The sequence below is a fragment of the Centrocercus urophasianus genome, unplaced genomic scaffold, assembly GCF_019232065.1.
Source record: "Centrocercus urophasianus isolate 14NV4802_14NV808 unplaced genomic scaffold, USGS_Curo_1.0 seq_36, whole genome shotgun sequence".
Lineage (NCBI taxonomy): Eukaryota > Metazoa > Chordata > Aves > Galliformes > Phasianidae > Centrocercus > Centrocercus urophasianus.
The window spans coordinates 2,091,098-2,110,865 of NW_024884933.1; the positions used below are offsets into that span (position 1 = coordinate 2,091,098).

General features: G+C 43.0%; 1 protein-coding gene across 3 annotated transcripts in view; it reads left to right on the forward strand.

Moving 5' to 3' along the window:
* The window catches only part of TMCO4 (transmembrane and coiled-coil domains 4), a 37,178-nt gene that overhangs the window by 6,360 nt on the left and 11,050 nt on the right, over window positions 1–19,768 (forward strand). For all 3 annotated transcript variants that reach the window (XR_006170996.1, XM_042831714.1, XM_042831715.1), the window contains exons 4-12: window positions 438–465; window positions 2,113–2,245; window positions 7,195–7,292; window positions 7,817–7,960; window positions 8,441–8,560; window positions 10,469–10,633; window positions 11,167–11,303; window positions 13,366–13,450; window positions 17,001–17,118. Coding sequence is in view for 2 of the 3 variants with exons in the window: in XM_042831714.1 (XP_042687648.1) it covers window positions 438–465; window positions 2,113–2,245; window positions 7,195–7,292; window positions 7,817–7,960; window positions 8,441–8,560; window positions 10,469–10,633; window positions 11,167–11,303; window positions 13,366–13,450; window positions 17,001–17,118 (1,028 nt within the window). In the remaining variant the exon portion in view is untranslated. The remainder of the gene's footprint in view (window positions 1–437; window positions 466–2,112; window positions 2,246–7,194; window positions 7,293–7,816; window positions 7,961–8,440; window positions 8,561–10,468; window positions 10,634–11,166; window positions 11,304–13,365; window positions 13,451–17,000; window positions 17,119–19,768) is intronic.

The following is a 19,768-nucleotide window of genomic DNA, read 5'->3' on the forward strand; positions in this document are numbered from 1 at the left end:
CATCTAAGTGACATTCAAACCTATTGGAGCTGAAAGTTCGAGTTGGTGTGACTAGAAGAGCAGAAGGCATCAGTGCAGCTGGGAGCTTGCAGCCTGATTTCTCCAGGCTTTGAAGTCCTGTGTACTCACAGGGCGTTCAATTGCAACAGGATTGCTAATAACAACAGCCCAACAATCAGCTGCTTCAGCACATACCAAGCAGGCACTACTCTCCCATCCTGTGCTTATCTGCTTCTGTCCAGCCATTTGTACCTGCAAATGCATAATTGTGCACTGGAAGCATCTGGCTTTGCTTTGTTGATTTGTAGCTTCCTGCCTTCCCACAGGCAGAATAGACGCTCTGCAGCCATGAAACAGTGGTGTGATGGGATTTCATACTTCCATTTGAAGACCTCTAGGTGTTAACTTCAATATTCTTTTTTTTTCCTTCTTTTTAGGATCTTTTGTCCTTCTCTCTCAGAGATGGTAAGTTTACTTTAGAGTTTGTTCTTTGTAAGGCTAACATCAGTGAGTTCATATCGGATACTTCAAAATGCTCAGAGAGCTCAGGGTGCCCATCGATTTTATCCTACATTCCTTTATAACAAAAGCAGCGTGCTCTTCCCCTGTGGTCACTACAGGGAAGACAACTGATACTACCTGTTAAAAACTCAGCAACTGGTCACCTCTGTAGCTTCACATGTACTGGCATGCAATTGTGTGTAATGATTGAAAAGCTCTGAAGTTGAATACCTAGACTGGAATGTTTTTCTCCTCCAGTGTTTCCAGGGGTGCAGGTGACCTCTCCTTCCTTTTGGAAAGCCACAGAGCTGTTATGAAAATTTCAACCCTAAAACCCTCTGCAGATCACTCGTTGCCTAAGAGGAAAACAAATACATATTCAGGGAGTAAATTCTGGTGTGAATAAACGTGATTCACGTAACTTCCGGCTTACAATGTGTAGCATTGATTAATCTGATACATTTCATGCCACAGACTGCCTACTGCACAAAATGTTCATTTTTACAAGAAGCCTGTTTTATATTGCAGCTTGCCTATTTTAAAAGCCCCGTGCTGTAGCATGTTCACACAGGAAAGAGCTCCCTGGCTGCTGATTAGCCTATTTCACTTGAGAACAAATACCACTTTTGTTCCTGTTGTATTTTTAATGGAAAATCAACTATTCAGTTATTGCAAAACTGCCTGTTTCGCTAAGCTGGAATTTAAAACAAATGTATTTTCAAGCCTTGGTGACTTATTGCCAAGCTGGCTAAGTGAGAAGCTAAGCTGTGCATTGCAGGCAGGAGGCAGGAAGGCTACTGTTAAGAATCCTGCTTGGGTTTGCATGTTGTGCTACATATCAGGGATGAAAGGAGGATAAGTATTAACCTTATTTCCCTACTAAGCACAGATTTTAAAAGTGAACTCATTAAAGCCTACTGAAGCAGCTTAGTATCTTGGTAATGATGGTAATAAATAAATAAACTGAACAGATTGCCAATGGCCATATTTGGCCTACGTGCAGCACATATCAGAACCATACTTTGTAGTTGTGTCTTGCTGGTATCTTTATGCAACCCTAGAGAAACTCTTGTGCTTTTCATCACAGAGTGCACCGAGAGGCCTTTATAAAAGCCTGCTATCAGCAAACAGCAGATGCTACTGAGAGAAACACATTAAAAAAAAAAAAAAAAGAGTTGGCACCAATCGTTTTGAAATCTGCTATATCTAAATGATTATGATTATTTTTCTAACAACACTTGTTTGTACGCCCGGGAGTAGTCCTTTCTCCTGCTGCAGGTTGTGTGAGGTCGCCCACTCCTCTGCTCCTTGTCCTCTATCAAAGACAGTGAAAACCTAAAGATTTGAGATCTTTTCCTGCCTTATAGGCAGTTACCTGGTGCAGTGGCTCTGCTGACAGGATGAGGTTTGCACTGGGGAGGGTTTTCCTTTTAGAGCTCTCTTCTTTAGACAGTAACAATTGTCTTCAAACACGTGAAAGATGAAGAGGGCCTGAGGGAAGGAATATGCTTTTGTGCAGCATGGTCCTCTAGTGCAGCTGGGTTTCTCCACTTATTATTTAATGTGGTGTGATGAAGACTGATGGATTTCCTGGGCTTTCCTGTGTTTAAGGGTACTATGATGCACGAGTGAGGGTGTTGATCTGCCACGTCAGCTGGCTGCTGAGAATCCCCTTGGAGGAGCTGGAAGCCATGGAGGAATCTCTGCTTGAAAGCCTGAAGGAACAAACAGAGGAAGAGTCAGAGTAAGAATACTTGGCTTGGCTAAGGGATGAAGAAGCACTGCTGCTGGTTGAAAGTTTAGCATCAGTTATTCTGCTTAAGTCCAGGCTCTGCTCATTCTCCCTGTGGCTTTTAACTCAGTCATTTATGGCTTGATGAGAGTTGCAGGGCCCTCAAAGCACTTCAGCTGCACTGAGAGTTTGTATTCAGCATTTGTAAAGTCAGAGCTGCAGCCCAACCTTGCAAGCTGGCAAATGCACGCACCAAACTCCTTCATCTCCTTGTTCCTATTTTGTCTCCTAGACTGTAGATAATATTTAAGTGCACCAGAAAGATCTGTATCTCTTGGTCTAACGCTCTTCAGATAGAAACAAATAGATTTACAGAGGAATTGTTCCCTCTGGAGAAACCATGACTCTGAAAAGCAAACAGGCCAGATGCTTGCTGACCCGGCAGTGTTTTGATTATTTCCCTTACTCTGCTTTACAGAAGGGGATGGGTCAATGTGAATATATCAAGGCTAAAGCCAGGCTATTTCTTACAGGCCAAACTCACACCTCTGCAGTAATGCCTCTTGCAGAATGAAGTTCTTGTAAAATTTCAGGATTAAATCCTCAGTTGTTAATTTTCTACAGATCCGCCCACTCTGCCTGAAGAGTCAGCTAACTCCTGAAGGCAGACCTTTGAGGGCAACCACTGGCATCTTTATGTATCTATGGACTGGTGATCACTTGACTTCTCTGCTGTTAATGTAAGATGAAGCCTCTGAACTGCAAGTTGTTATATTCAGAACTGCCAAACAGTTGGCGTCTCTACGAAACACAGTCCTTTGCTTATGAGCCTGGAACTGTGTGAAGGTTTAGCAGTGTGTGAGGCAGTAAACCTGTCCATAGGAGACTTTCAAGGAACTGTTTAATATTTTGGTGCCAGTTCAGCACAAAATGTTACAAGGTTAGCCTGAGGGCCAAAACCTACTTTAATCAATGTCTCTGACGCAGAACATGCTCAGACATTTTGCTGGGGTGCAGCAGGTGACAGGTACCTTTCAATTATGACTATTTAAATGAAGTGTAACTTCATAGTGCACTGTAAAAAGGGAAAGTCAAAATAATCTCAAGGATCCTGTGCTGCTAAAGGGAGCACCATCTGTAATGCAGGAGCAAGGGTTGGTTCTGATGGGCACTGTTTTGCTGTGGCTTATGAAAATAAACTCAGTCTTGAGCCTCTGGCGTGGAACAGGACACATAAAGAGTGGAGCCTCGCTTACACAGATGGTGCCTTGATACATAATTCTCTTCCCTCTGAACTGTGGCTGCTGAAGTGGGCTGTAGTGCAGCCCCAAAAGATGTCTGATAGTGGCAGGAGTGACTGCAGAAGTGTGCTGCCTAGGGGTTGTGATGGTACACATTACACATTACCAGGTACTGGTGCGACTAAAGCCATTGATTTCACTCTTGTTCTTTCCTTAGAGGCCCAAATTGCAGCCACGGAAATAACTGTTAGACAAAAGAAGAAAATCTCCACAATAAGAGCAGTTCACAGCTGCAGAGTCAATACATTGGTTACTACAGCACTAAAACTAGCACAGAGCTGAGGCTTGTGGGGAATTAATGACTCTTTGTTTTAGAGTCAGAACTCAACTGGGAAATGAAGCAGAATGTGATCTCGCTGCTGCTTTGACCTCACAGATTTCTGGGGGCAGGGAACACAGTCTTAGGATCTGCTTTGGATCTTTCCAGCTCTGCCCATCCACTGCAAGAATAGGAACAACCAAGTGGATTTTTGGCAGCTTCTGCTTATGCATTATTTACTGATACTTGTAATGGGAAGTTCTGCTCTTGCCTTTGCTCCTGTGGACACGTCCTGTGGCCCAGCATGTGCCAAATTAAATGTTCAGTGTGGTTATCTATAAAACAGTGCTCCAAACGTTTAAATCCACATTACTTGTGCCAAGCATGTTCTGATTTGCAGGTATAAACTTCTCTTTTGTAGGCAGCTCTATGAGAAACTGGAAAATATGACATCAGTTGTTTGCTAACATGTATTCATGCTACTTTTCATCGCTGGAAAATGATCTATAACATCACCTATAACATTTCTCCACATGTGATCAGCAGCAAATCCAAGATCGCTGAGAAGAGGCAGTTAGTTGCCATAGTGGAAAAAGGCAGTCAGGTAACCAAGGGACAGCTGTGATGTAGAAGCTGTAAGGAAAGCAACCATCACCAGCAATTCTAGCAGTTACATACAGAGAGCAATGACCCAAACTCCAGTTTGACCATGGAGTCGTAGAAGGTGAGCTTCTGTGGTGCTAAAGATGTTGCCATGCAGGCTGCAGTTCTCCAGACAGCTACATTTGGAACTGGGGAATGTGCAAACAGAGGTAATGTGCAGTGGTTTTCTTGGAGGATCACTGTGGAGATGAAATCCCTGTGCCATGCAAGTCAGTGGGAGTTCTGCCATTGACTTCAACGAAGCAGGGATTTCACCCACTGTGCTTCATTTTCCTCCTGCTGTGCTGTACAATGCTGTGTATTGTTTGGGACTCATCTAAAATTGTCTTTATCAAAATTACAGAGCGCTTCGAGGGTTCCAGGAAGGATTAGGCAATTATATGGGTAATGAAAATCCACTATTAGGATAGGATGAAGAGGGAAAATATCCAAGTTTGGAAGTAAGATAAATTCTCATGTTTCAAGGCCCAGATTAACCACTGAACAGGCAGGTCAGAAGGAAACTCTGTGAACAACTTCACCATCCTGTTTCTCTCACTTTCCTCTGAAATGGAAAGTACTTCTTGTGAGAGGTAAACCAAAGACAGTGGAGATAAACCAAAATTGGTGCCTAAAAAGTGACATTTTTTCTTTTTCAGTTGATTTGCCTGTTTTGGGTAAGCTTGTTAAAGTACAGCTTAAATGTACAGAGACAAATGAACTTACAACTATGTTTAATACTGTTATTATATTGTGAGGTATAATTAGAGAGCAGCTAAATATAAAGTCTGCTATTGGAAAATAGTTTGATTCCATCTCACTGTTAGCTAGCACAAGTTACCCTTATTCTCTGCTTCTGCTTCTACTTAGTTTTCTTGTGGTTTTAACCCCGTTTAACTTTATTTCTTGTTCCTAAAAGTTTTTTATTTTTTTAATGTCTTCTGATGTGCTTGTGGGGGAATTCAGGACCAAATTCTGATTTTTGTAATAGTAACATAATTCAGTTTGTTTATGAGCAGTGGAAGGAGATGTGGCCTTTGGTTTTCAGGTCTGATACAGCAGCTCACGGGTCTGGTGGCCAGTGGTCACTGCTAAGGATCATTCATCTTAATTAATACCATTCACCTTAATGAGTACCATCAAGTAGCATTTGGCATGGCTGGATGAGGTCACTGGGTCAAAATCAGTTCCTGAGTTGAATTGCGCTTTCTCTGTAATCAGGTCTTTAAAACAAGTCTGGTGTATAATAGAAGGGAGTAAAAGTCACGGTGCATTTTAGGTGGTTTTCTTGATGCTCTGTTGCTGAAGCCAAAACAGAAAGCAGCATAGAACTGCACCATTAGAAACACTTATAATTACACAGCTGACTACAGCAGACATTGTTTACATGTGCAGGGTTGCTTTCACTTAGGAATATCTGATCTGTTCCAAAGATTTACACAATGCTGTGTAGCATTTACATGACACAGCCATGATTTAACCTGATGTCCTCACATCCAGCCCTGTGCTGATATGCTCACAGCCTCAGGGAACTGATCTGCCCTAAAAACTGAGATGCAAATTGACAGCTGTGGCAGTTATCTTCCTGTCTGATGGTATCACAGACGCTGCTCAAAGTCCTGTCTGCACTCAGGGTTTACTTTTAATGAACATCAAGCAGTTCCCCTCGCACCATCACACAGCTATGGACTTCTAATGACAGAGGAATGGGAAACCAACCTTAATGATTCTATGGAAACTGCCTTGTGTCTGCTCTGCAGCTCACCCTGGTGATGTTTGATCTGAGCTAACCCATCTCAGCATCTCTGCTGTTTGTCTCCAAGGTTAAGACTCCTTCTCCCCCATGTGCTACAGAGGGTGCAGCATGGATGGGGCTTGGTGTGGTGAATATTAGTGTGAGAATGGTTTGCTTCAGGAGGAGCACAGCTCCTGCTGGAACTAGGCAGAGTACTGCAAGCTGTAGGGTGCAATGATCAGAAAAGTTAACATCTTTATTGTAGTAATTTGTGTGGGATCAGATGAAATGTCCATTCTGCATCCCTGAATACTTAGAAATTGAACTGTGTCAGAGAGGACCTGGAGGGTGCAGTATCAGCCTTCCCTATCTGGTATCAGTAGATGGTTCTTTTTGTCAGTTCTTTCTCTTTCCCTGAAGGCTGAGGTCCTGAGCTGTGTACCCATCAGCTTTCACTGTTTGCCTTCTGCTTGGATTCCTCCCTGCAACCTGACTTCAGAGCATCTCACAACAAATAGCTAGTAATAATGGGCCAAATTAGGCTGGCAGTTGTTCTGCAGCCTAGAGGTGAGAGTCTCCCATGCAGTCTGCCAGTACATCACAAATGTAGAGCCAATTCTTTTCCATTAGACACGCAGAATTGACTGCATAATGCAGAAATGGTTTTCATCTTATAAAAACTGCAATAGATTTTCTGTAAGCCACATAGGCAGTATATAGCTACTGAAATGTTTCTGACTTTGCTTCTTTTTTTTTTTTGACAAGCTTCACCCCTGTTAGGAAGCGTTTTCAAAGTAAGTAACATCTGTTGGCTTTTCCAAGCAATTAAATTGTTCCAGTTTAAATCTGTGGCTTATGTCCATGCTCATAAATCTGAATGTGTTGTCACGGTCCACACCTGCATGGTACTTTTTACTGTTCCCAGTAGGGAAATTACACTGAGGAGGATATAAGCAGATTGTGGTGCAGCATTGTTATCTGCCAGGCTTTGCCATCAGCTTTTATGCTTTTAATCCCCCTGCAGAACTGCAGAAGTCTCAAGAAAAAAGAAGGAAAGAAGAAGGAAGCTGAAGAGATACCTGCTGATCGGCTTGGCAACCGTTGGGGGTGGAACAGTGATCGGTGAGGCTGCCTTGGGCTGTCAAAACCTTGGTCCTGAAGTGCAAGGGGGAGAAAGTGGGGTTCTGACTTGCACATTCAGCAGCAGAAGCCGGGCTGTGATTTTAAAGTGTTCACTGTGTTGTTTTTTTCCTTCTTTTTGCCAGGCTAAAGGTAGTATGTCACTTCAGGATCTGCTGTGCAAAAGTAGAACCGAAAGAATTAGTTGTAAAAGTGAAAGTCCATTGGGTTTGTTGGAGCATTGCATGGAGCAGTGCATGCTGGAAAGTCAGTTTAAAGATACTGGAGAGAGACTGAAGAATTTGGATGATGTTTGCCTGGGGCACAATCTATCACATATTCTTCCTCGACTTAAGTTATTCTTTATTTTTACTGAAGTCAAAGAATGCGTGCAGAGATTCAGGGCCTGGGGATGATCTTAAGAGCCCCTTTACCAGGGATGCAAAACAGGTCACTTTTTCAATAGCATTAACAGTACCCACCCAGCACAGGGAAATGACTGTTGAACTCACTTGTTGCCTTCTCAGGCTTGACAGGAGGTCTTGCTGCCCCCCTGGTTGCTGCTGGGGCTGCTACTATCATTGGAAGTGCAGGAGCAGCTGCTCTTGGTTCAACTGCAGGAATTGCTGTCATGGCCTCCCTTTTTGGAGCTGCTGGAGCCGGCCTTACTGGTAAGAGAGTGACTGCACATTTCACAAGCACTGAGGTACAGGATCGTGTTCCAAAATGCAGAGCATGACCGAGCCCTGCAGAGCAAGGAAAGTGATTGGAAGTATGATCTCACAACTTTGAGATGGCTTTTATTTCAAGACATGCTTGATGACTAACTAGGAAAATAGTGTTTGATATGTGGCTGAGTAAAAGAGATGAAAGCTTCCTGCTTTGGATTAGAAAGGTGCAGCAACAGAGAGCAGTAGCTGTTACACCTGATGCAGGATTTTCTGCAAAGCAGCCTTTAGCTGAGATACCCACAGATCATGAGAGCTCAGAGGGATCATGTTGGCTCCATACCAAGTAATACATAGATCTGCTGAGGGTCTTGGAAAGAGAGAACCTTAGTCATGAGCCAAGTCATCTCTTATGAATTTCTGTTGTTAACAGTGTCTGTTCTTGTGCGATTTCTGAGATCCTTGTTTCTGCCTTGTGTGTAGGATACAAGATGAAGAAACGTGTGGGAGCCATAGAAGAGTTTGAATTCCTCCCACTTACTGAAGGAAGGCAGCTTCACATCACCATAGCAATTACTGGATGGCTGTGTGCTGGCAAATATGGTAAGAACAAGATGAGAAAAATGGAGAGGAGCCTGGCAGTGTTTGTGCTGTGGTAGCACCGTGCCTTCCACACACTTACAGAGGCTGTTGAATAAAACAGATCAGCTGTTAACAGAAGACTTTGTAACCCAATCTGCAGTGCCAATCAAAACAGAGGAAAGAGAAGGTGCAGTAAATTGGTTGTACTTGTGGTAGGATTGGTGGTAGTGGGAGCGAGACCGTTTCTGTCAGTGAATCCTGTCTGGTTTTCCTAGGAAGAACCTGGTTGGGGTGAATGATTTCCAGCACTAGAACAATATGTCTCACCTACCTCTAGACCTTATGTTTATCCTCCAGCAATTAACAGAAAACAGTGTTGTTTTCTTTCTCTCCATCTGCCAGCTAATGAGGTTTATTGGCAAGAAAGTTGTGTGAAGCAAATCCCATTAAGCACAGAACTCAGGAAGTGAACTTAAAGGCAGCAGCCTTGAAAAGTTTGTATTGTTTTAGTTTCTAGTGTAGCTTGTCATATAAAATATGTCAACTGCTGAGTTCAGCAACCTGGCTCAGCAGCTGCCAATTTGTTCAGAACCATCATAATTAACACTGGATATCATTAATGTGGAAGGCTTTCTCTGTCCTGTTGCTTGTTAGATTGGAGCTAGCTGTCAGAGTAAGGTTGTTTTCACTTTGCAGTACTTTGGCTTTACTCATTGCTTAGCAGGGCCCCAAATCTCTGGCGTTGGAGGGCTTCCAGGCACTGTTACAAACACAAGTGCATCCCTTCAGGAACCTTTTGGTGTCTGTTTGCCCTTAAAAGGGAGCTACATATGACACACATTCTTCTTCCATAACAAGCAATCTGTTATAATGTCTAAAAAAGCAAAACTAAAACTGTCATCCATTCTCTTCCTTGTAGTTGTGCCTATTCGCACACTTGCACGACTTGTTAACACAGAGGGAGTGAGGACAGGATTATTAGAGAACATGTTGTGATTTTTGATCTCCCACTATCTGCCTGTCTGTACATCCAGAAATACAGCAGGATATTGTGGTGAGATCTGGCATGGGACTTACACATGCCACTTTGGTCAGCAGCTGCCTCAACTTGCCCTGCTTTGTTCAGAGAACGAACAAAGTCAACGGGTTTTAATTAATTAAGATGAACAGAGTATGGCTTAAAAATTGCTCTTGCAGCCAAAAATTAGACATTGTGCTGTGTATATTATTCATTCTTTCTTAAGCATTCAGGCACTGCTTTTGATTAGCCTCTGAAGGGGAAAAATTAAACTAAAGTGGTTAAGTTAGACGGCAGAATAAAAATAATTGCAGTCTAGATCTGCAAATACAGATTCCTTATTTTCCAACAGAGCCACTAATGCAATCCTTGCCTGCCTAACTAAAGTGCTTGGAAGATGCTCTGTGGTAGATTTTGAAAAGATTTTACATATTCTCCATGCCTCTGGACTCAGTCCATGCAGCCATTCAGCACTCGGTCTTTCTCTGAACAGGCGCTCCTTTGGTCTGTATGAGAAGTTGGAGCTGCAGGGTTTGGCCTGATGTCTGAGGATAGGAGGAATGTCCTCAGGACCGACGTAGTTGACATCAATGTCCATCTGTCTTGGCAGGCTGAGCTACCTGAGTGGGTCGTGAAGTCTCAGCCTGCATGCAGTATCTCAGTCTGCACTGAAGACTTTGCCAGAGCAGCTAAAGCTGTGGGATTATTCACAAAGCCAAAATTTATTGTAAAATGGTAGAACTATGGAGTCTAAATCTAACAGTATTTTTAAATGCAATTCCTGATTATCACAGAATGTTCCAGTGCCCTCCAGGTTCTTTTCTGGCTCCTTTTTTGGAGCTGTCTTGCCAGGAGTCAGCCACTGTTGTGCTTTCAGTGAACACGAATTCAATGCCTGCAACTTTTCTCAGGAAGCTTCACAGCACCATGGAGCAGCATGTTGCATTCGAGTGAGCAATACTGTCTGGCCTGGGAATCCAAGTACTTGATGGAGCTTGGCAGTGCCTTGGATACCCTGGTGAATGGTTTTGTTAACATGATGGCTCAGGAAGCCCTAAAATTCACTGTTTTGTCAGGTAAGAACCCATATTGTACTGGATCTGTGTTTGTACAGTTTCACTGTTGGTGTTTATTTAAAGGAGCTTTCCTGATCAGAGAGGATTTCTGGGAAGGCATATTGGCATCACCCTGCAAAAGTGGCCTGAGAACCTTCTGTACCACACCTGTAATTCAGAATTGCTTTCCTGGATTGCTCTGCTCTGAGTCATGGACTTGTTCTTTTAAAATTACAGCTGGAAACACCTTCCTTCACATGTGCATTTATTTCTCTGTATTATTACACTGTGTTTTAGTGCTTTACACAAACCTTTCAAACATGCAGGTTGCATTCATGTATGGTGTCTGTTTGCCTCCATATCGGAACATCAGATTCTTTCTTATCTGTAGTCTAGCAAAACATTTCTCAGACCAGCTCTTGAGAAAGAAGCACTGAAAATGACAAAAGGCCATAGGTTTAGCTTTTAACTTCAGTGAACCATCTTGTTTTGCTGTTTCCTAAGAGCAATCCAGATTTGTGAGTGTGCTGCACTGTTTGTTTTCTGTGTTGCAGGTATTGTTACGGCCTTGACTTGGCCAACTTCACTCTTGACTGTTGCCAATGTCATTGACAACCCCTGGGGAGTGTGTCTGCATCGGTCTGCTGAAGTAGGCAAGCACCTGGCACATATACTGCTCAGTCGACAGCAGGTATTGAAATTATCCAGAAAGAATGTCAGGAAAAGATCTGGCCCATGGGGGGAAAATTATAGATATCTTTCCCGAGGGAAGAAAATGAATAATAACATGAAAAATGAAAAAAGAGAAAAAAAGATGCACGAAGGTGACCAGCATGTATCTGGAATTAATTGAGTTAATTGAGGAAAATGACCAAGTCCCAAAGCTTCCCTAAATGAAGGAGTGATCCAGGTCATAAATGACAAGTGGATTGAACATGCCTTAAGCAGGCAGGCCGACTCACTGAGTGAAAATCTGAGCACAGAAGGAAAGGTAGGTGGGAAGGAGGAGAGAATACAGAGTGCTCAAAGTACTCACTGTGAATTAAGGGGCACAAAACAGTGTAAGAGAATACCCTGCAGCATTACATGCAGCATGAGCCCTGTTTTTGCCTGAATGATACCAGAACACATATAAAACAGTTGAATTGAAGAATCCAGCTTCTCTCTTCTTTTATTGATCCTAAACTGCAACTGCACCAGCTTTCATCAGGCTTCAGTCTGGAATAATTATGACCATGCCTTTCCAGTATTCTTGCAGAGTTAAGGAGGAAAATCCAGTGCTGAAAGGCAGCTAACAGAATCCTTTGAAACAGAAAGAAAAAGAGAAGAGCTGGATTTTTCTTCTTTTTGACGTGTCTTCTCTTGGGAGGAATTGGGAAGAGATCTCAGTAGCTTGCAGTTTCCTTCATTTTTATCAGGCACACAAGCAAGGATTGCACATGCTGACCCACCATGATAAATGCACTTGTGCTTCCCTGCATTGCTGTACCTGCAGAGCACTGGTATGGAAGTGGCCATGAGCACAGATCTGTACAGATGTTGCTATTCAGGTGATTCCAACAAGAACTTTGTAAGTGTAAGGGCACAGTTATTAGTAAATTCCATGCTCGTGCTGGAAACCTGTGAAACAAAAGGCAGGATATGAGCTAAAGGGAAAATGAAAAAAGCAGAGGGCATTCACAAATGGAAGAAGAGGGAAGAGAGAGCAGCGTGGTATCAAAGACTTGTAAGAAAAAAACATGTCCAAATGGGATGCAAGCTCAAACTAGAGGTGAAATACAACAGCCAAAACAAGGAAGTGAAATGGACTGGTACCTGAAAGAAGGGATGGACATCATCAAGGCTCCCTGAGGTGGCTTATGAAAGTCATTTCTGCCTCCCCAGAGCCTGCTGTTGTTTGCTGGGCTACTCTGGCACAGGGGGAGGCAGTGTTCTGCTGGCCACTTGTTTCTCACAGGTGTGCTAGTCCAGAATCTGTTATGGAGGGGCCCTGTGAGAGCTGTGGCCACATCATGAATGTGCAGGGTAGAAACAAACTCCATTTCTCATAAAAATACAATCCCAGGAAAGGCAATAAACTTTATTTCATACAAGCCCTTTGTTATGCTGGGGCATTTGTTACTGCCTTTCAAGTGTTAACTGTTGTGGGAACACACATTCCAGTGTGCTGCAGAGCCTACACGAGTTAGCATGATGTCTGGGGAGTCCATCACACACCTGCTCCCTGGTTCATACAAAGACCATTGCTGCTGAGATTAAGCTCTCTTTGATCTTTAGGAAAATCTCATTAGGCTGTTCAAAATAAAAGCTTTCCACACGTCATTTTTATAACAGCCACGCAGTGCTGCTGTGCTGCCATTCAGTCTCAAATCTAAAAGTGTCCAGTATTGTTGATTTACTGCTGCTTTTTCTGTTTATTGAAACATTTCCAGAAAAATGTTTGCTCCACGTATTAGGCTCTCTGTTGGAAATTTCAGAACGGTCTGTTTGATTTCTGTTTGAGTAACATCTTATCACTGGATTCTTTCAATGGATTTTCTAGCTATCAAAAATCCAAAATAACAGATTCTCCGGATATTGAACTGTGCAAAACTTCGGGGACAATCTCTTTGAAACTGACAGAATCTTAACATGCTTAAAAGACCAAGCACCAGCATGGTGCTCTCTGTGGGGTCTTGGGAAGCCTGTGGCTGGTGTTTCTTTCCAGGTCTAGTGGAACTTTTATGGCTTTTTCTCCTTTCTTTCATTGTTAGGGCAAGCGACCTGTCACACTGATTGGCTTCAGTCTGGGTGCCAGAGTTATCTACTTCTGCCTGCAGGAGATGGCTCACGAGAAAGGTAAGCTTCACCTTCTGGTCCTCTTCCTCTTCGTTTTCCTTACTGCTGATCAATTTTCCTTCCAATGAAATGTTCTTCTGCAAGAGAGTTTGAGGTTTTTTAGAATCAGAAACCTAAAAAAATGGTTTTGAAATGCGTTTGAGGCCAATTTGTCCTGTCAGTTCCACCAGTTCAATGGATTAAATCCACAGTCTTCATTAGAGGTGCTCCAGTGTGGCTGACAGCGTGGTTTGGACACCAGTCTGTAAATAACAACCCTGACATGTTGTGACATTGGAGCACTAGATCAATCTGTGAGCTGCCCAGGGCCACTGAGATCCTGGCAGAGGACGCCTTGCCTTTATTGGCAGCTCTCTGTAGCTATTGTATCTAATTCCTTGAGTCCTCCCTTCCATTTAAGTCATTGAAATGCCACTGTCATCTGCTATTTTCATGATAATTTTTCCCTGAAGTCAAGTATAAAACCATCTGTCAATTTATTACCCGTTGTGTTTCTGTTTATTAATAGATTCTATTTTTAATTTGAGAAAAAGAATAAAATCATAATGATCAGTTGATGTGAAATGCATCTTGGAGTCGAGTCAGTGCGAGTGTGTGTGTGCAGCCTGCATACATACATAGCTCATGTGGTTCATTAACTGTGCAGCTCACAGAAAGTCTCTCATAAATAAGGAGCTCTGTGAAGTAAAATGTTCAATAAAGTCCAGGAAGGTGGGGTTGGTGTCGGGTGAGGACAAAGGAGGTCAACATAGTTTCTTTTGACAGCTGTATACCAGAACTTCACTTCTGGGTTAAGACAGAAGTCCTCAAATAGAGAATTCAGTTCTCAGGATAAATCTAATCAAGTCCAGAATGATCCTAATGGAGTTACACTGAAGCCAGAATCCAGATCCTAGTCCTGCTCTAGATCAGCTCTTTTTGTGTCTCGAGGATGTTAAGGGCTGAAGTATTTTCAGGCTTTTATTTAGAGGTCTGCTATCTCTCACTGGAATAACAGGGGACCTTAGCTAAGTAATACATGAAAGGGAATCCTATGGGGTCTTTAAAGCTGGCTGCTATTCTAAAGAAATCTAAGCATCGTAATTATGGATCATAGCAGCTCCCCACAGTACACTAATTTTTCAGTTCCTTAATTGAATTATGAAAGCTGAGCTGTTTGTGAGATGAAAAGCAGCATGTTTGGTGCAGATTGCCAAGGCGTTCTTCACATGCACATTCCAGAGCAAGCCACGGGAGGAATGAAGCTGAGACCTGGGACATCTGAGACTGATTTTGGTTTGGACTTGGTTGTCTCACACAAAAGAAATGGAAAGCCTTTTGCATCCAGATGGCAGTGGCATTTATGAGGACAAATAGCTAATCGTGGATTATTCAGGGAAAGACCGTGGCAAAAATTCAAAGTCTGTTAAAAGAAAACACTCTTCTGCCATTCAGGTAAATAATCTGTGGGATCCTTCCTTGCAAATGGCTTTGGAAGCCAGAGCTTAGTTTCCAGAAAATAGCACTGTAGTCAGAGGGGCAGTAATGCCCCATCAGAGACCTGTTATGGCACAGGGAGCCCATTGCTCTGACGTGTTCGTGGTGATTCCTGAGTTCCATCACTCTTCTTTTCCAGTGAGGACTCACCTGATGTTTCCTCTTTGCTCAGTGATTTGTACTAAAGGCACAGGAGAGCCTGAAAACTGGTTACAGCCTCCTGCTTAGCCTGGATCATTCTCCCCTTTACTGGGCAAATAATCTTATCAGTCAGCAATCTTCTCCCATCAGTAACGTTTTTGTATTTTTATTTTCCTGCTTTATACAGACTTTGTTTTTCTCCATCAGTATAAAAGATTTGCAAACTGTGAAATACGTTTCATTTATCTTGAGCACCAGCACCAACAGAGGTCACTGATCTGTTCTCAGATTTCTGTCAGCATTGAAAGAAAATGGGTGTTTTTCAGCCAAACCTGGACTTTTTTTCTTCTAAGCACAAAATAAGCTGTGCAAAGGACTGGAGGAAAAAAAAAAAAAAGCTTCCAACACCTTGCCCAAATGTCCAAGATCCTGATGAACTGTTTGTTTATTCAGTTGGCTCACATTGTGGCCATGGAATTTAGTACCTCGGTTGGAGCAACCTCCCTGAACAGGCGCTGGGTTTCCTTTTCATTGCCCATGACTGTGGAAACACAGGACTTTATTGCTCACAGATTACACTAACAAAATTGAATTGCTCTTTGCTGTTCTCTTGATTGGTGCAAAATTTTCTTTGCAATAAGAAATAATATCAAGAGAGCTCTTTTGGACTGTTGTCAGGTGCTGGGATTTACACTGTGTCGAAAGATGCAGGCACTGCAGGGAGCTCCAAGTTTTTAGTGCTATTAGGGAAAAGAAACCATTTGATTTCTATTTGAAGGCATCAGCCTTTAAGCCAGGCATCGCCTCTCCATCACAGCTTATAGTGGTGCACTCTTACCTTCACTTCCCAGAAATTTTCAGCATATTATTTTACAAACTGCAGGCACCAGCTCGAAAAAAGTTCAGCTCACATCTTGTGGACTCTGGTCTCAGCTGGAGAGCATTGATTCAGCACTGCCCATGAGGCTCCTGAGACTGCAGGGCTGAATTTCACTTAACTACTACATCAGGTGCTTGATGTCTGCTTACAAAGAAGAGTTAGGAATGTATATTAATATATTGTTTAAGAGCATCTTTGCCTGTTTTCAAGCCTGTATCTGCACAGAATAATGGTGTCTAGACTGAGGCTGTCTCTTCTTGTCTTCAGATGGCAGGAGTGGCAAAGCACATTAATATTTAAATTTTAATCTAGGACTGTTGCAGAGCTGCCCAATGTTCTTCATTTTGTCATTTCAATTGAAATTTCCCAGCTGCAGCTGTCACATAAGAGAGAAAGATTTATGTAGGTCACTCCAAAAGTAATGCCTGCTGTTTATTTCCATGGAAAACACAACTGCAAAGAGCACAGTAACACTATTTGGTAGAGCAAATTTATCACCACCATTAGCTGTGCATTTTCTTCAGCACCACAGCACCCATAATTGTGTGATTCAGGTTCAGCTCCTTCAGCTTCGTTTTGATTCACTGGGTGCTGGCAAACCTGTGTATGATGTTCTTTCTCTTCCCATGTGAGCATTCATGGGATCCACCTGGTGCAAACTTTGCAACGTTCCAACATTGCCACCATTGTTTCCAATGCATTAAAAGAGATACTCAGCTCCATACACAGCTTCATATCAGATGCCACTCTGTCAGGCTGCCCCTCTGCTGCCATCTGTTGCATGGTAACAAAATGTAATGGGAGATTGGTAGAAGGTTTAACCTCTACTTCCATATCCTCAACATTTGCCTCTGATGTTGTGGGCCAGCAGAATAACACAGGAGGCATTACTTTTGGAGCAGCCCTCGCACTGCATAAGTCAACATGCCTATTCAGCAAATGCTGCCCTGTGCACTGAGGCACCTCTCAAAGAAAATCAAACCAGTTTGATGGTTGGCAAATGCTGTCTGATCTGTCTTCTAAACCTGAGCTGTTCTGCTTTCACCTTAACAGACTCCCAAGGGATCATTGAAGATGTGGTGCTGCTGGGAGCTCCAGTGGAGGGAGAGGCCAAGAACTGGAAGGCGATCACAAAAGTGGTGTCAGGCAGGATCATCAATGGTTACTGCAGGTCTGTGCACACAGTGCCCTGCTTCACTGTTGCAGTGTCACTTTGAAATGGTTCTGCACATCTGTCCCTTATAAATGTTCTGTGAGCGCGTGTTTGTTCAGCTGGTGAGTCCACAGATTGAGCAGTGCCTGAGTCTCTTCTCTGCAGAGGTCTCTTCTTCAGATTAGTTGGAGATGGCAGTCTTCAGGAGACAGTTCAAGGCTGCTCTGTCCCCAGTTCTTGCCTGTTTGTGGTGCACACTTACAGTGGGAGGCAGAGGTTCTCGATACACAGGTCCTGCTCTTGCTATATCTAGACTGTTTCTGGTCAAGGTAGTCCATGTGAACAAAACATTTCACTTGCAGAGGGGATCCAACTGGGATGGCTGTCACAGATTTACTAAGGATGTGAAAGAATAGGAAGGTTACCTTGAAACTGAAAGCCAGCCTTTAAAACTGTGCAGATAAGTGCTGTGCAGAGGTGTGAGAGCTGCTGGGTGAGAAGAGGGAGAGTCAGAGGCCAGAAGCAACTGAAGTCGTGTTGCAAAAGCTATTAAGAATTCAATTGACAGTACCAAATCTAATGACTGTTTTGGGAGATAATTGTGACAAGAGCTCCATTTACCACACAATTAGAAGAGGGAAATTAAAATGAAGGAAGGAAGCAGGGAAGAGCATGGGAAAATAAACTGAGAAATAACTGGGCAAGAAGATTAGCAAAGAACATGTAACTGAGTAAAGACAGCTCTGGAGCCACAAGCCCTCAGATCAAGGACAGCTGAAATGCTGTTGGTCCTTTCCAGATGCACATGTGTATGTATTACATGTGTATAAGATGAGAAATTAATGTGTTACTGCACATCTAACATAGTATATTACTTTACAAAGAATTAAATGAAAGGATTTAAGAGCATTCAAGATTATAGCCCTCTCCCCCCCCAAAAAAAAAAAAAATCATTAATCCCATCTGTCAGGCTGAAAAATGTTGCTTTTGTCTTTTCTGGATCACAGGACTTTTTATGGATGCTGGATGTGCACACCAGTTAAAATATTTCTTCATGTGACACAGGGAAAAAGCAATTGCTGCCTCCTGTCGATCAGTGACTGGGGACTTGGGAATGCTTCTGTGTTCCTCCAAGAAGCCATAAATACAGCAGTTGTTGCACAGAGCTGCATTTGCCCTGGCAAATGTTGCTCCTCCATGTGTTAAACAAGTATCTGTTTCAGTGCTAAAAGCTCAGTGTTCCATTTGCTGTAATGAAAAGGAAATCATTTTGTTACAGTTTCAAAGCCTGTCTATGCTGTTGGAGCACCTTGTATGTTCTTATCTTCGTGTAGGCAGTAATTTGGTTAGTCTACCCATCTACTGAGTGTTGAAGGAAAAAAGGTGTAGAAATTGTAGCATGCTGCCCACAAATAGGAAGAAGCAGGTGAGGAGACTATCAGGAAATACTCAGCTGCATCAGTTCTCTGCTTTGCTCTCAGCTGCTGAATTTGAATATTACTCTGTTGGCACAAGGGGCAGCTAGGGGAGGTTCCCTAGGTGTGAGAGAAGGACTGTACAAACATTTCTTGATAAAGCCCCACCTGAATCTCATCACTCTGACTCTTGCTCATACAAATTTTGTCCTTGTTCTGTCACTTCAGGAGTAGCTATATTTAGTTCACATGAATTACACTGAATAATACTTCTGCAAGATCAGATTTGGACACAATTTGTTGAGCTTCAGGCTGCTGCAGCTCATCTCTTTCAGCTTTGAAGTCTGAAAGGAGGCAGGGAGTGAAATCCAGCTGTCAGGGCTGTCCCCCTTGATTTCACAGCAAGGTTACAAATTCCTAGTGGAAAACCTTAACCAAATTAGTTAAGAGTCATTGAGCATGTCAAAAAAAGCCAGCCATGGGGTGACTGATAAAAAAGTGACTGTAATGCAGTGTGGATGTGCTGCAAAGATTTTGCAGAGCTCTGCGTAGACTTGCCTCCTGACTTTTAGCTCACAGCATTTTGCAGTGAAAGGAGCAGCCCCAGTCTGCACACCCCTCACATCCAGCTTAAATCTGCTCCACAGGCTGTAGTGGTGTTCAGGCACCTGGGTTCTGCACAGAACAAGCAATGTATTTCCACAGGATGCATCACCTCCTCTCTTCATCCTGTAGCCTACCCTGATACTGCCACAGGGACTTACAGCAACACTTGACAGTGGAAACAGACCCTTCCTACTACTGTCACTGAAACTACATATTTATACAGTACCTATAAATCAGGAGCGTGCTGAGGAGCTTCACAGCCCATGTCTGCATCAGCAGCATTGGTATCGTTGGCCTCATCACATTTACAGCTCTCTGGAGCCTGCAGAACTTCAACCTATTAGTGCACTAAAAAGAGTAAATGTGAATGTATTGCAGCCTCCAAGCAAACCCAGAAAGGGTCGGATTTTTAAACTCACTGAGTGTAATGAGACTGCATCCCCAAATCAGGATTTAACTAAGACTCACACTCTTACCTCCCAGGAGTCTGTCCTGATTTTGGCAACTGCTCTGATTCCTGTGTCTGACAAAGCTGCAGTGGGCATTGCTCCAGACTAGACTGTGCTTCCCAGCCCTTCTGTTCTCCCTGTGCTCTGTGTAGTCACATGTTGTGCAAGTTTAGCGATAGGAGTTATTCACACTCTTCT